This window comes from Mirounga angustirostris, unplaced genomic scaffold (assembly GCF_029215605.1).
Source record: "Mirounga angustirostris isolate CCGP_5_RB_7025 unplaced genomic scaffold, mMirAng1.0.hap1 SCAF_9, whole genome shotgun sequence".
Lineage (NCBI taxonomy): Eukaryota > Metazoa > Chordata > Mammalia > Carnivora > Phocidae > Mirounga > Mirounga angustirostris.
The window spans coordinates 114,266,274-114,283,280 of record NW_026991717.1 but is presented as its reverse complement, the minus strand read 5'-3'; the positions used below and the strand labels follow the sequence as shown (position 1 = coordinate 114,283,280).

The window sequence follows — 17,007 nt, the reverse complement described above, 5'->3', positions numbered from 1 at the left end:
ATTTTGACATTGCTTAAAACCCAGTACCTCCTGGCAAAATACTGAAATTAACTAAAATAATAAGAGCATGAAATACAAATAGTGAAAATTTAACACTCTGGGTACAACTAAATTTAAAACATGTGTAGGTAAAGGAGAAAAAAAAACCCACAAACATTTATTTTATTTTTTTTTAATTTTTAATTTTTAAAGATTTTTATTTATTTATTTGACAGAGAGAGAGATAGCGAGAGCAGGAACACAAGCAGGGGGAGTGGGAGAGGGAGAAACAGGCTTCCTGCCGAGCAAGGAGCCCGATGTGGGACTCGATCCCAGGACCCTGGGATCATGACCTGAGCTGAAGGCAGATGCTTAACAACTGAGCCACCCAGGCGCCCCAAACATTTATTTAACTGATTAAAAAACCATAAATAACAAGACAGCTTTAAAAAGACTTTCAAGGACGTATATTTAGACAATTGCGAATCTTTTAACGTATATTTTTAAAATCACAAATCATTTCTTTGTGTTAGAAAACTTGAAGAAACTGAATTACAAGCACAACAAATTTAAGAGAGAACCTTGGATCATTTAGCTCTTTACTTTTGAGGAAGTAAAATAATCATTCGATTAAGTTTAAACATTTACTGGGAGCCTAAGGGCTATTCATGCACAAGGCACAGAGATCCTAAGATCTTTTAGACAGGTGTGTGATCTGATCTATTCCTAAAGATCAAATAAAAAACCAAATCCACAATACATACCTCCCACTTCAGGAGTTACTTCCCATTTACCTAAATGAGTTAAGGACAATTCTCTAAATTCTGTATTGAATTGTTTTAGTGCAACTATTTATTTTTATATTGGGGATACTGAAACAATAGACTATCAGTTTGTTTTACCCTGTGAATGAAAACAGGAAAAGTATTAAAGGCAACAAGTACTTTCAGGACAGCGGGGAGGTACAAAAGAGCAAAATGTGGGGAGGTAGGAGGTTAGGGTTATCCATATTCTATCTCAAACACTGGAAAGTTGTAAGCATAAGTATGTACAGAAAAAGACACCACTTGAAAACATGTCAATCATATAGCTGACTGCTTAGTGCAAGGGTTCAAACGTAGTACGTTCTGTCTAGTTGCTGTATATACAGTCGTGTCTGGCCTCTTGTGATAGCTGAGTTGCTATTAAATGAATACAAATTTAGACAAAACTACTGAAGAAAGGTGTTATTTTCAGTGGGGAGTGTTTATTGTAGGAAAAAGTAAATTTGGGACAAGTGTGAAAATAAAAAGTTAGATTTTGGTACCTCAAACAGATTAGAAGCAAAATGGTATTAGGAAATGAGACTTTAGGGGGAGAAGCAAGATGGTAGAGGAATAGGAGACCTAAATTTCGTCTGGTCCCAGGAATTCAGCTAGATAGGGATCAAACCAGTCTGAACACCTACGGACTCAACAGGAGATCAAAGAAAAGGAAATGAGAATTTAAAGAGAGACAAAAATACAAACAAGCATATATACATCTCGGAAAAATAAAGTATATATGCAGACATCCTGAAATACACTGAAATATTCTTTAAGGTAAAACTATTTTAAGAATATAAAGTTAGTACATGAAGAAATACCCATTCAAATGATTTTACAAAAAAAATTTTTCAAAAAAATAGTTTAAGTCTAGGCATGAAACCCATTTGATCTAAACATCTTTTCCCCTTCTTACTTTCCATGTCAGCCAAGGATGATGCTAACACCAGCATGCCAAGATTTTGTTCTAAAATAAAAGCAAATATTCATCAGTGTCATTTACTGGGAGGCTAAAGAACACTGAGAATCTACTGCACAACCTCGAAGCATTCATTCTGAATTAAAACAATTTCAAACTGCGAACACATTTTAAAGGACTAATTTACTTTTTGACAAGTGAGCCAACAAACAACAGTAACCAACGACAAAGGATTAGCTGAGTCAGAGAGATGTGCACGTCCTATTGATTTCTTCCACAATCCCAGGCAACCAACAAATATAGGTGGGTAGACAAAATGCTTTCAAGAAATCAAACCAGAGCGCCTGGGTGGCTCAGTTGGTTAAGCGACTGCCTTCGGCTCAGGTCATGATCCTGGAGTCCCTGGATCCAGTCCCGCATCGGGCTCCCTGCTTGGCGGGGAGTCTGCTTCTCCCTCTGACCCTCCCCCCTCTCATGTGCTCTCTCTCATTCTCTCTCTCTCAAATAAATAAATAAAATCTTAAAAAAAAAAAAAAAGAAATCAAACCATACTCTGGAGTCATGACACACAAACAACAGTTCCTAAAAGCCACAGTTTCAGGATCACTTACCTTCAGAGGTGACTCCTAATGTTTTTTAATCCTTTGTAAACGGGATGAAAGATATAGACCCTCTCCCAGAAAACTGTACTCAGAAACTATTTTGCATACATTTTCAGAGATGCACCTAAGAAGGGGTCATTAGTGAAGAACATATATTTGAAGTGACATCTATTTGAAGAGGGAAATTTCCTTAACAAATGATTGAAAGGCATCAGTGTCTTAGTTTTCATAATAAACCTACCATTTACAGGGCACTGTTACAAATCTAAGCTCCCAAGAGTCTGACAGTTACGGTGACACAGACCTAGACAGTTATTATTCCTGTTTTTCAACTGAGGAAACTGAGGCACAGATTTACTGACTTGCCTAGAGTATCCAGTTAGTAATTAGAGATGGGATTAAAATGTAACTGTTTGATTCCTAATCCAGAACTTTTCTGCTACTAGAAAGAAAAACACTGTAACATCTGCTCCTACTACACTTAATCAGGCATGAGCTGGATTGGAGAATTCTATACACTAACCCTTATTTGTCTCATCAATAAAATACCTTTTCTTGGGACGCCTGGGTGGCTCAGTCATTGAGCGTCTGCCTTCAGCTCAGGTCATGATCCCAGGAACCTGGGATCGAGCCCCGCATCGGGCTCCCTGCTCCGCGGGAGGCCTGCTTCTCCCTCTCCCACTGCCCACTGTTTGTGTTCCTGTTCTCGCTATCTCTCTCTGTCAAATAAATAAATAAAATCTTAAAAAAAAATACCTTTTCTTCATACCATTTTAAAAGAAGATAATATTTCCAAGTAAATGAAGCATCCCAATCTGTTTACTACATTGAATGAGCATCCTTCTCTGTTTTACATGACTAAGCTTTCTTCTCCGTATAGATTAATATAATCCTTTCCCTGAATCAGGGTCAGTTGCATATACATTTATTACTGCATTGTACTACAATACAGCATTCAGTTATGATCCCACAATGTCCTTTGAACATTATGAAATTAAAAAGACAACTTGCCCCTGCATTTAATGACCCACCCTGTTTGTGTGGTCAGTCCAGCTTCTCCTTTCATATTAACAACACATTTCTGCTGCTGTCATTACTTCAGCCTTTCCAAGCACCAATCCCCTTCTACTCATTTGCTGCTTCTAACTTGCCATGTGGACAGAAGGATCAGAAAACTAATGTATTAGAATTTAGAGTCCCTCTATTTAGGAAAGTACAAAAGCTTTAATTCTCATGTTCTTGTCTATTCAGTGGTCTTTCTAAGGTCCAATGATATCTGCGTTCAAATAACTGACCTTCAATCTACACACATGGCACAAGCCCTCATAAATTTGAGATTGGTTTTTCTTTGAATGAAGTAATATTCCCTTAACAAAAGATTATCTTTGGTTCCCAACACAAAAATAATAATAGAATCCTATGACATGCTTAAAATAATTTTCTCAAACAGAAAAACAGAGGTTAAGAAATTCAGAAAAAAATTACAAAGAATAGAGCAAATATAAACCTTTCCATTCTGGTTGTTCTTTATAATTTGTTGAAACATGCAGTAAATTAAGGGATGCAAAAGAAAATGTTTTTTTAAAAGTAATGTAGGCTACAAAGCATGACATTTTTCTACCATATAGAACTTATCCGTATTTTTTCCTTTAAATATTAGCCATCAAGTATTAAAGACATGCTTTATAATTACAAAAGAAAAGTTAAATGCAAAAGAGATCAACAACAGAAAATGCCTTAGTTTACATCTAAAACTTTTTTCCTAACTAAACAGGAAAACTGATGAAATCCAATTTTAACTGAAGTACTTGATTATTGGTGAGAAGTCCTATGAAAACAATCACTTGTGACTGAGTATCAAAAGGTAAGTTACTGGGCATACTGTTGCCAAAATAAGATTAAAATCCATATTACTCAACTAGACGTTAATGTTTTTCTGTTGGTATTATGTAAGAAATTTGGAATACCGATATTCGTATTTTTACTATTGTCGAGTTTCACAACGGCCTGATTAGAAATATCTAATATATTTCTTTTTTTTTTTTTTAAAGATTTTATTTATTTATTTGAGAGAGAGCATGAGAGGGAAGAGAGTCAGAGGGAGAAGCAGACTCCCTGCCGAGCAGGGAGCCCGATGCGGGACTCGATCCCGGGACTCCAGGATCATGACCTGAGCCGAAGGCAGTCGCTTAACCAACTGAGCCATCCAGGCGCCCGAAATATCTAATATATTTCTAAATTTAATTATTTCCTTCCACTTTAAGGACAGGATACACCTGAGTAGCATAAGAGACTGGTCTGTGTAATAGAAACAGTACCACTATTACGCATTTCCTACGTGCCAGGCATTTCACATCTGGAAATTCCTTCCATCCTCACAGCAACCCTGTGAGAGGAGAAGGCTGAGGCTTCAAGAAGAGAAGCAGCTTTCCTACAGCGGAGCCCCTAGATACGGGCAAGGGTGTCCGAGTTCCTGTCATCATGTTAGATCACCTCCTGTTTTAGAGCATTTGATTTTAGTACCTTAGACTACATTTTCTGGATTTCATCCTTCCACACCGCCAATACCGTTCAGCTTAAAAACAGAACAAAATCACTGGAGAACTCATCAACACCTCCAAGTTCATTAGAACAAAATCTACTTATGGTTTATGCATGGCCATATGAATGGTGAAAGAGTATCCTGTTTTGTTGACACATTTTAAGAGTATGCTATGTAAGAACAGATAGCCCAGAAAAATATCTCCTGAAGTGCCAGAAAGGACTGTAGCAATTAATGCTAATATACACAAATCTTTACCAATTATTTGACATTTTATATCATTTTTAATACCCCCTCACTACCTCCAATCTTCCAAAAAGCCCAAACAAAACCCTAATAAAATGTGATAAAAACCAACTAAATATAAATCCTCCACGTATTTAAGCAGTTTAGTTTTACTCTTATTTCATTCTAAACACAATGAAACTCAAATAAAAATAGCCCCTACAATGTTCTTCCTTTGGCAAAAAAATTTTTTTTTACCAGTCCACAGACTATCACGTTTATTCCATCGAAGTATGTGGAAATTTTTAGTTCATTATCTGTTTCTTATTAACATTCAATGAATTGTTTGTTTTTTAAAAATAAGAACACAAACAAAAGAAGACAAAACCTGGAATCTGGAAAAATAAGAGCTTGTGTTAGTCAAAGATCTGCACCAAGAAGCAAATAAAACCTTCCATGTAACTTTTCCTAAAAATCAGAACACCTCATATTCCCTGTGGAAAGGGAATGACATTTTAAATACAAAGACATAAGGACTTACTATAGCTCTTGTCCATATTTTTTTAGTATTTAAATTTCCATAGTATTTAGAACAGCAGTATTTTTCTACCATAGCATGTTAATTCTTACAATTTATTTTTATGACACCTTGAAAAATTAAACTATATTTTAAAACCCAACGGTTTCTTACATGTCGTGAACATTTCTGGTATGATTTGTGTGAGAAATCACTAAAAGCATTTCAAGACTTTTTATAAAAAACAGAATGATAGCCACATCAAAGATTCAAGGGAATGTAATTACTACATTGTCACCAAATGGTTATAATCACTTCAGATATAATTAGTTCTCAATATTTAAGTTTGATAGAATGTTTTCTTCTTTAGGTACTAAAGATCATTTTTTTACATTCCCATTAGAAATTAATCTTTATTAGAAATGATACCAAAGGAAACAAGAGAATGTTTACAAGACATAAGCTTGAATAAAGGGAATGGGGGTGGAGGATAAGAAAGCTAGGAAACCAGCAACAGAAGACGTCAGAATTCTTCTGAGCCTACTCAAGAACCAGATTCCATAATAACCACAACAGAATGAACTCACTATTCTGGGTAGGAGGAAACAGAAAGAAACAATTCTGAAATAAATAAAATGGCCAAAACACACTGACAATATAAAATCAGCCACTGAATTTTGGACCATTTCCCATAAACCTCAATTAAATAAGCTATTACTTTAACCAAAACACCATCACTATTATCATAGGGAGCATCATGTATCCACGGATGGATACTAAATGCCAATGTAAACTACAAACATCAATTTAATAAACTTTAAGTGTGAAGCTGAAAGAAAAAATATGTTAATGCCTGATACTTGAGTAAGCAAGAAATAAAACCAAAGAGACAGATAAAAAAGAGGCGCAAGCTTTCAAAGTACATAGCAAGAGATAAAGTACTATTTGGAAAAATCTTATATAACTGATTGAGTGATCTAATTCTGAAGGCTCAGTGGTACACACTGTATACGAGATGACTAAAAATGGTTTGTGACCTAATAAATGTCTACATTTTGTTGTCGCTACTGTTGTACAAAGAAAAAAGAGAAGCAATTTTTGTTATTCCCGGTAAAACATTACGAGATGGCAACTGACTTAGAAAAACCCAAGACCGGGCGCCTGGGTGGCTCAGTTGGTTAAGCGACTGCCTTCGGCTCAGGTCATGATCCCAGGGTCCTGGGATCGAGTCCTGCATCGGGCTCTCTGCTCCTTGGGAGCCTGCTTCTCCCTCTGCCTCTCTCTCTCTGTCTCTCATGAATAAATAAATAAAATCTTAAAAAAAAAAAAAAAGAAAAGAAAAAGAAAAACCCAAGGCCAAGAAAGAATTGATATATTCAAATAACACAACTGAAAAAATATTTTCTCAATGTTCACACCAAAACCTTTTCTGAGACAACCATCTCTTTCTACGTGGAAGAAAGTTTATTTTAATAACATAGTGGAAGGAGGGATAGTAACACAAAGCCTATTTCAGTAAGTACTACTCTAGTCAATAGTATCAACAGTTGCAGTGACTCTTGGGGAAATCTCTTCCTATAATTTACTTACCTCCACTGCCTGCATCTTGCTCTTCGCCTTCAGGAAATGCAACCTGGCTTGGCAAGCTATTCCTCGACCGAGTGACTGTCTCTAACTGGGAAGCCCGGCCCAATAAAGATAGCTCATCTAGCACCTCTCCCTCTTTGGCCTCAAGATCTGATTTGGAAGTGGTTAAGGGTTTTATACTTTCGGGTGCCATCAGCCTACTGGAGTCATTCAAACACGCTACTGTGCCACTGTCCAGGCTCAACACCCGGGCCCGAGTCTTGGCACTGTTTGTGCTGGAAGTCCGACGTGCTGTCCGCTTTTTGCCCGTTCCTTCAGGACCCAGATGGGCTTTGTGTGCATGCTCAGAGTCAGTGCCCCTTTCTTTAGGGACATGTTTGGTCTTGAGGGCACTGTATCTGCCCTCAGGAGACTGGCATGAATGAGAGGTGGTGCTAGAAGAGCTATCACTGCTGAACTGGTGGGCGGACTGAACACTCGATGCTCTGCTCAAGTCACTTTGGTCGCTAGAGTCCTCATCATGACAGAATATAGCACTATGTGGCTTTGTACCAGCAACACCTCGAAAGGAAACATAGTCCCTATGCCGACTTGAATCAAAACTGCTGGCCCGTTTTTTTCCTGTCCGTCTCCGGCCTGATTTATGAGCAGAGGCTGTCCGGTGGATCAAGCTAGACGATTTAGGTCGTACATCCCCCTCCTTTTGCTTTCCACCACTGTCTTTAGCAACTTTTGAATCCACTGAAAGAGCGGACTTATCACTCTGCTCCTCTTTGTTTTCAGCAGTTTTCTCGAGGGGTCTGTCCCCCTGTGACATAAATTCATTTGCATGGGGATTTTTATTGGCTTCTTCAGATGCAGAGGTGGTGAGATCTCTCTGATTGTGCATATCATCGGAGGTATTGGAATCCTTGGCCTCTTGAACCCCACTGTTGGTACTTCCTTCCAAGGCAGTCTTTTCACTGCTAGTCCTTTTGTCAGTGGTACAGCTGCTCTTGCCCTCTGGGTCAGCACAGCCCTCCTTCTTCCTGCCACTTTTCTTTCCCACTCTAGGACACTCCTCATGCTCTGACAAGATGCTCTCTATGTGAGTTGAGCTGGTCTGCTCACTTTTGTAGCTACTGACAGTACTGTTGGTGTCCCGGTCCGTTCCACTGCAATAGCTCTCTGTCGACCCACTACTCCGGGTGCTCAGGCTCCTCAGGCTATCCATGCTTTTGTCTGCTTTCAAAGGTTTGCTCTTCCCACTTTTTGTAGGTGGCTGAGAACTACTGTTTTTCAGCTCACCAACAAGCTGAAATTCTCCAGACAAACAAGAATTTTCCACCAAGGATTCTTTGGATCCAGAATGAGGCTTGGAAGATTCTAACTCACTAACTGGATCTAACCCCCGTCTTTGCTGATAGAGAGGGAAGTCATTCAGTGAAGTGTCTGGAAAAGCCACAGCAGAGCTAGAAGTCCGTGGTACACCTCGTGGCCGGTGATCTTTCCTGTAAGAGTGTGAATGTAAAGGGACGAGAGAAGCTACTTCTGTGTCACAGGCGTTGGACAGAGACTGATCAATGTGGTGGTGGTGGCTGTGACTCGGCAAGCTCACTTTGTCACTGAAGTCCCTTGGTAAGTCCTGTCCACAGGAAGATAAGGAAGGCTGAATGGAGATGAAGGAATCATTGGAGACTAGACGGAAGAGCTTCCGATCAGTTGCCAGATCTGTTTCAAACACATATTTGGAAATGTTAACACAAATCTATCATCTGCTTTTCTACTGTTTAACAATGGAAAGAACTCACAGCATACGGTAAATCAAGGAAAAACAATTTCCCAAGTAGTTCACTGAATAAAAGTTGGCCAGTCATTCCAAAGAGCGAGTTTCTATTTCACAGCTGCACAAAGAAAGCATTCTATTGACAGAATGAACTGAACTTCTAAATCCTCGAATGACCAGAGAAAAGGTTCCATAGACTATCAACAATAAGAGGCAACATAGGATTATATTTAAAACAGCCCTGGATTTTTTCTTTCTTAAAGATTTTATTTGAAGTAATCTCTATACCCAACGTGGGGTTTGAACTTACAATCCCAAGATCAAGAGTCGCATGCTCCACCGACTGAACCAGCCCCGCTCTCCATAAAGCAGCCCTGGATTTTTATGTGAAGTCTGTCTCTAGCTTACTAACTGCATAGCCCTGGGTTACCTTTGCAAGCCTTGGTTTCCTTATCTATAAAATAGGATCTCAATATCACTAAGTAGTACCATGAAATAACTGAGTTAGTGTGTTTTAGCATATACATTGCTTAGCACAATGCCTGACATGATTAACAGTAGCTATCATTGTTTTACTTCACTAACACAGTACAAAAACTTTTTTGAAAAACTAATGCGATTATCTTACAAATAAAAAAAAAAAAAAACCTAGAGTAGTTTGAAACAGAAAAAAAAAAAATTTGAAAGGCTGAAAAATCCCCAAAGAAGACATGATATAATGATTGTAAGATCTTGCTGTTCACAATGACCGAAAAGATTAAAATAGTTGTGGAGCAAAATACCGCACTTTCTCTTTCATCATTCATGCAACAAGTACAAACTACCTCATGAAAATATACATTATCCCTGTATATCTATTAAGACCATTCCTTTACCCCTCCACTTAGGGCAGTGATTAGTGACTTGAATTACCATATGTACTATGTATACAGATATAAATAAATCCACCTACCTATCTACACTGTAATTTATCTTGAAATACAGCTTGGCAACTGAACTGTACAACAGCTGACTTTTTATATACTTTTTGACAGACAGGGATGGCTGAATCTGCTGTTAGTTCAATAAAAAGAAAAATGACTATTTTATTTGTTATAACTGCAATAGTAAAAATACAGTGATAGATTGTGCAGTTAAGTCAGATCTCCCCAGGAGAATCTCAATAAAAGCATACCTTTCCCCCTAAGATTAATATAAAATAAAAATGAATTACTAGAAATGTGTATGTACTTTTAAAAAATCTAAATCTAGACTAGATTTAAATAATTAAAAACTTAGAAACAGCCTCTAGAATATACCATATAAATTGATTAATAAATGACCTATCAGGCTCTATCTTATGTTTTAAAGTCTTCAACATAAGTAAAATTCATGTTCTTTATCATTTGTCCAAAACAGCTGCCACTGTACTTGGGTTCTTAGATCTCTAAATACCAAAATTTAAAAGTTAGCACTATATTTACTCTTTTGTAATATTAAATTATATAAATATTAAATTTAACAGTTATTTACAAAAACTCTATTATCTATAATAAGCAATTAGAAAGTGTGATATTCACATTTCAAAGTTATGAATTTTATAGAAAAAAGACTTAACTGAACAAGTAACTGAAAATCACTAATTCTAATATACAAGACGTTTTTAAAAATGCTAATAATCAAAACCAATTCCCTTCTAAGACATCAATAAACCAGAAATGTAAGTTTTTCATTTAAAAAGACACAGCCAAACTTACTTTAATACATGTACTTTTTTCAATGTTGCTAACTATACCATAAAAAAATAAAATCTTATCAGGAAGAACCTTAGGGGGTTTTAGGAAATTTTCAAGTAAATATGCTTGCTTAGACATCTTTCTTACTGGTAGCAATAGAGTCAAAGATAGGCTCAAATCAACACAAAGAGATACTATTTTTCATAAGTAAACTTTTTTTCAATGACTGCTACTAGTGGCATTTAGGATAAGAAAGCCATGCTCACATGCTGCTCATCCTGGTGCAAAGCGGTGTAACCAGCAATCTAGCAATATGGCCAAAAGCCTTCCAAAAATATACTCACCCATGATCAGTAATCTGTTTCTAGAAGTTGCTGCCAAAGGGTAAAATCCGGTATGTATATAAGGTTTTAGCAAAAAAATGCTCATTTCAGGTTATTATAAAACTCAAAACATAAAAAGTATGAAAATGTCCAATAAAAAAAGGTTGAATAAATTAGATTGTCTATTAAAACATCACACAGGCACTAAAAATGTTTTCAAAGATTACATATATTAATATGAGAAAAAATACTTAAGTGAAAATGATGGTACTATATAAAAATACAGTTTCAATCTGTAAGAGTTAAAAAGAATATTAAGAGTGTATTTGCAGGGATGCCTGGGTGTCTCAGTTGGTTAAGCGGCTGCCTTCGGCTCAGGTCACAATCCCAGGGTCCTGGGATCAAGTCCCACATTGAGCTCCCTGCTCAGTGGGAAGTCTGCTTCTCTCTCTCTCCCTCTGCCTGCAGCTCCCCCTGCTTGTGCTCTCTCTCACTACCTCTCTCTCTCTGTCAAATAAATAAATAAAATCTTATAAAAAAGGAAGAGTGAATATTACAGTATATGAATTATATCACAATGCAAGAATAATTTTAAAAAGTGATGTACCAAAAAACATTAAGTTATTTCAGTGCCAAAAGTGTGAATTATTTTCTTCATATTAACTATTTTTTCTAAAATTAACACATGTTACTTCATAAACAAAAACCACATTTCCTCCTCTCTTCTGGATCATCTCCATCAATTATAAAAAACAAGCTGTTCTCTTATGCATTCTTATAAAATCCCAAACTCTCCTTTATCCTCCCTTCCCCTGCTGGCTTTCACCTTGCATCTCTGATCCTCTTTACACAAATTCACCAAGAACAGTCTGTATTCCCTCTTTTCAGCTCTCCTTCTCTAATTCTCTCCTATATGTATTGTGATCTCCCTCAAGAATATGCTTATCAAGGTCACCAACAACCTCTGCGCTGCTAATCCCGTGGCAAGTCTCAGTCTCCTATCACCTGGCCTATGAGCAATGTTTGACAAAGCTGAGCACTGCACTCTCCTTGAGAAATTGGGATACAACACTCTAAGTCTTCCTGCACCCCATCAGTTGTTCCTACTCAGTCTCCTGCACCTATTAAACTGGAGTGGCTCAAAGCTCAATCCTGGGAACTTCTCCATTTTCCATCTACACGCCCTCATTTCCATCTCTCATACAGTATTCTGGTCCCATGATAACTAAAATTCAGGAATCCTTGTAACTAGCTTCCTCCATCTCCTTGCCAGCCCCCACACTCATATGGGAATGGGCTAAAGAACCGATCTTGGGTAGGGAAAACGTGACTGCGGCTGGAGAGGGCAACTGTAGATAATCCCTTCTTAAAAGTGAAAAAGAGCCCACATCCCCACATCCTCAGGTCACTCTCAATCATGCTGAATCACGTTGATAAAATGAGTCCAACTAATCACTAACTGCCAACCAACTAAATGTTGCTGTCCTGTAAACCCAAACTAGCTAGAGAACCCGATGAGCCCCAACTGATAATTAAGCCAGAATGAACATTTGCCACTAGGTGGTGCCAAATCATAGCCACGACCAACAAATTTGGATCAGGGCAGCCAGGACATCTGAACTCCAGGCTAGGCTAACCATGCAGGCTTGCCCAGTTAGTTTAGGAACTTCATGATAACCCAACCCACAGTTGACATGACTATATTTTTCTGGTATTTATACACTGAAAACTCCTAAATTTAAAACCTCAGCCCAGACTTCTTACCTGAAATCCAGACCTGCCTAATTATCCACTAATTATTGCCACTTAGAGACCTAACAGCATCTCATACTGAACTCCCTATCTTACCTTCATCCATGCTCTTCTGGCTCCTAAATCTGCTCCTTCTCAGTCTTCCTTCCCATCCTCCCCATCACTTACCTCAAAAACCTTTCAGTCATCCATGAGTACTATTTCTCTCACATAATATATCCAAATCCATCAACATCAACATCGCCTCTCATTAATATCTTCTACACGCACAGTCAGACTACTTGTCAGTGCCCTGATCTTGTTCTGGATTACTGCAATCATCTGCAAACTGAGCTTCCTGCTTCAGCCTTTGTTCCTTTTAATCTCAAAAGAGGAGCCACAGTGGTTCTGTAAAACTGTAATTGAGATCCTGACACTCTTTTCTGCTCAAAACCCTTTAGCAGTTCCTCACCTCACTAGGAATTAAAACCACAATCTTTAGTTTTTTAAAAAAGATTCTATTTTTTGAGAGAGAGCGCACGTGCGTGAGAGAGAGCGAGCAAAAGGGGGGGTGAGAGGGAGAGGAGGGGTGGACAGAGGGAGAAGGAGAAGCAGTCTCCCATGACCTCAGGATCATGACCTGAGCCAAAGGCAGACGCCCAACCAACTGAGCCACCCAGGCACCCAAAACCACAATCTTTAAAATGGCTTACAAGACTACGATTTGTCCCCTCACTTCCTTCACATCAACCACACTGTTTCTCAAACCTGACGGGCATGCTGTTACTTTAAGACTTTTGCCAGTGCTGTTAGAGAGCCCCTCCCCCCCGAATATCCTGATAGCCCACTCCTTCCCCTCCTTCAGGTCTTTGCTTTCAGCAAGGCTTTCTTCCCCTGTCCACTCCATTTAAACCTTAAATCCCCCCAGCCCCCACCATTCCCTATCACCTGTCCCTACTACTGCATATTTATTTGATTTATACTAGTATGATTCCATACAAGTAGTATGGAAGCCACAGAAAGGTAGAATTTTTTGTCTGTCTGTTCACTAATTTATTTTCAGTACTTAGAATGGTGCTCAGAGCACATAATGAGTACTACATAATATCTGTTAAATGTTAGCTATGTGTGTTATTTGTTAAATGTTATATTAAAATGATAGAAGTTACAAAACTATCTAAAAGTGGTGCCTGGGTGGCTCAATTGTTAAGCATCTGCCTTCGGCTCAGGTCATGATCCCAGGGTCCTGGGATCGAGCCCCACATCAGGCTCCCTGCTCGGCGGGAAGCCTGCTTCTCCCTCTCCCACTCCCCACTGCTTGTGTTCCCTCTCTCACCGTGTCTCTCTCTGTCAAATAAATAAATAAATAAATAAATAAATAAATAAATAAATAAATAAAATATTTAGAAGTGGTGTAACTGCATAGCAATTAAAAACATGATTCAAAACTAGATTTCAATTACAGAACTGCCACTTTGTGGCTATGTGACTTTGGGCAAGGTTCTTATAACTTCTAAGCCACGATATGTTCATCTATAATGTGAGAATCGTATTATTAACCTCGAATGCTTACAGCGAAGATTAACTGTGTGAATGCTTATAAAATGCTTAAAAGAAGACCTGAACCAGCGGTTGACAGACTAAGACCCATGGAGCCAAACTGGCCCCCTGCCTGCTTTTGAGTAAGATTTTAGTGTAACACAACCATGCTCACTCATTAACGTGCTGTTTATGGCACCTGTACTCTACAGTGGCAGTTGAATAGTTGCAACAGAGACCATACGGCCTACAAAGCTATCTGATCATTTATAGAAAAAGTCTGCTGACCCCTAGCCTAAATAATAGTGTGTGCTCAGTGAGTGTTGGACATCACTATCTATGTCAATAGGTATCTGTAGGGGAGGTTTGTGTGCATATAATTCCCAACCCGACAGACTACAAAATTCTTGCTTATGCATGGTACTTTCCAGATATAAAATAAAGAAACAGGACCTTAAATGCAGTGGCACTAGCCCCTCTAAGATCATTACCTAATTTTTGAGACATTCTAATGATACATATCATGAAAAAGATACTGTAATTCTCAAACTGATCAATTCACCTTAACCTTTTATAAGAAAATAGTTTCTATAATATACAGTATGTTTGGAAGTTTTTTAAGGGGGTATATTGGCAGGGGTAGTCCACAAAAGCAAATAAATGATGCGGTACTGCAATTCCAAAAAGCAGTTATAGCACGATAAACTTATATTCCAAGTACCAGGAACAAAACATGCTTGTAAGAATTGACCTAGGTAAAATACTGAACAGGAAAATGTCATAATTTAGAAACCTATTTGTAACTTCATAAATAAATTTCCTGTACTTAATTATGAAACTTATCAGTCTGCCTGCCTTCCAAAAACCACATATAGGCTAATAAAAACAACAGGTTAGAAATAGGGAAACAGGTTTCTGTCTCACTGATTATGTAAATTGGGATAATCTCTATTTGAAAACGGGATAACATATCCATCCTTTCATGTTTGAAAATTAAAAATGAAACATAAAAATGTGGCATTCTTAAAAAAAAAAAACAACCAACTCCATTAAATCCAAAACACTCATTTATAATAGAATTGAAAAAGGAGGGGAAAGAAAAGACATTTAAAGCCCAAATTTCTATTAAAAATCTGCTATAGGAGGCACCGTGTTGGAAGCAGACATAGTTTCTCTGTAAGTTCAAGAGCAAGTTAGTTCTCTACTAAAACATACTGTTGGGTAAGATATGGAGCAATTGACATTGAGAGGTCACACTGGATGGAAAGTAACAGTCTTACATACCAAGTTACTAAACTAGGCAAGATGCTCTGACCCACTACGGATTAGCAGATTATCTCCCATCTCATACTCACTCCAGGGCACAGGCTCACAAAATTTTTCTCTCCATGTCTACTTAGCAGACCATGTGTAATTGAATTCCAGAAAGCTAAAAGTACTTATAACACTGTTTTACTATTATCCTAGTTAATAATTTTATTTTAATGTTTCTTAAAAATATATTAATTTATTATAAACTTCTGCCAAAATATGAGCAGCATATTCTACAAACTCACCCTGGTCACCAGAATATACAACGTCAGTGTGAAGTACAATGTTCTTACCTTGTTCTTCACTTCCTTCCTTACAAAGACTAGAGCTCTGGCCCAGACTTAAACTGATATCATCAGAAGTCTTAGCAGTGTCTGTATCTCCTACAAAGTTAAGAGAAACATGTGAACACATTATATTAAAAGTAAAGGCTGTACAGTGTGGCATAACAAGAAAGGCTATCAACTACACTAATTTACTATATACTACACTAGTATACGATGTCTACTAGAGCAGTTTTTATATACCACGGGTTACAACAATGGATGATGCACTGAACTAATAGGAAGCATCATGGACAATGAGACCACATCTTTATTCTCACAGCACTATAAACCAAATTACAGAAAGCTTCATACTGTTAACTAATAAAACTTTCTTTAAAAAATAAGCACTTTTTAAAAAGAAATGGAAATTATGTAATAACAACTTGAAACAATATAAATTTCCTTCCCAGGGAAAATTATAAAAATTCCCCTAAAAAAGTATAGGGTAAAAAAATTTATCTTGAATAGATGCATGTAAAAGGCACATATAAGACATACAAAAAACACTTTCCTTCTTTTTTTACTGTCTTATTTGCACCCAATTTAAAGGTTTCACATTAAATTACTCAGTTTTCCACAAACCTCACCAATCCCATGAAAAGTATTTTCCTTCAAGGCAAGGAAGTTTCTTATATATCAAAACTTACAATTCATGCAATGTAATGCAAATGTTCAAATGTGTTTGTGAGATTTGGATGGTGAAAGGAGAACCCAATTTAAATCAAGTAACCTTTAACATAAGATACATAACTGGATCTACAAAATAATTTCAAGAATGATTTCTCATTACGTGTGAATATATAGTACTCAGTTATCTTTATTACATCAAAAATGAAAGGGAAAGTCATAGGCAACTTCCAACTTAATGTCTACCTTTAATAGTTGCTGCTGTCCCAAGACGAGAGGAACCAGATCCAATCTGAAAACACGACATGAAGTAAAACTAATTAAATGCTATGTCATGATCAATATGGACTACCAAGATCATCAAGCAAAACGATATTATCAAAACATGCTATCAGTCACTTGTATTAAAAGATACCCACTGGGCATGTTGTATGAGAGCCACAGAACCTTTTTGCTGCGGAACATTCTGCATGTACAATGCAGACGCGGCTAGGGC

General features: G+C 37.5%; 1 protein-coding gene across 13 annotated transcripts in view; it reads right to left on the bottom strand.

The window, feature by feature from the left end:
- PCNX1 (pecanex 1) overlaps nt 1-17,007 on the bottom strand; it is a 353,336-nt gene that overhangs the window by 284,505 nt on the left and 51,824 nt on the right. For 11 of the 13 annotated variants that reach the window (XR_010405241.1, XR_010405239.1, XR_010405240.1 and 8 more), the window contains 3 exons: nt 16,758-16,803; nt 15,852-15,941; nt 7,178-8,884 (listed from right to left, as the gene is read on the bottom strand). Coding sequence is in view for 9 of the 13 variants with exons in the window: in XM_064571268.1 (XP_064427338.1) it covers nt 7,178-8,884; nt 15,852-15,941; nt 16,758-16,803 (1,843 nt within the window). In the remaining 4 variants the exon portion in view is untranslated. Of the gene's footprint in view, nt 1-7,177; nt 8,885-10,998; nt 11,380-15,851; nt 15,942-16,757; nt 16,804-17,007 lie in introns of those variants that run through there. The other 2 variants (XM_064571274.1, XM_064571273.1) reach the window with 2 other exon arrangements.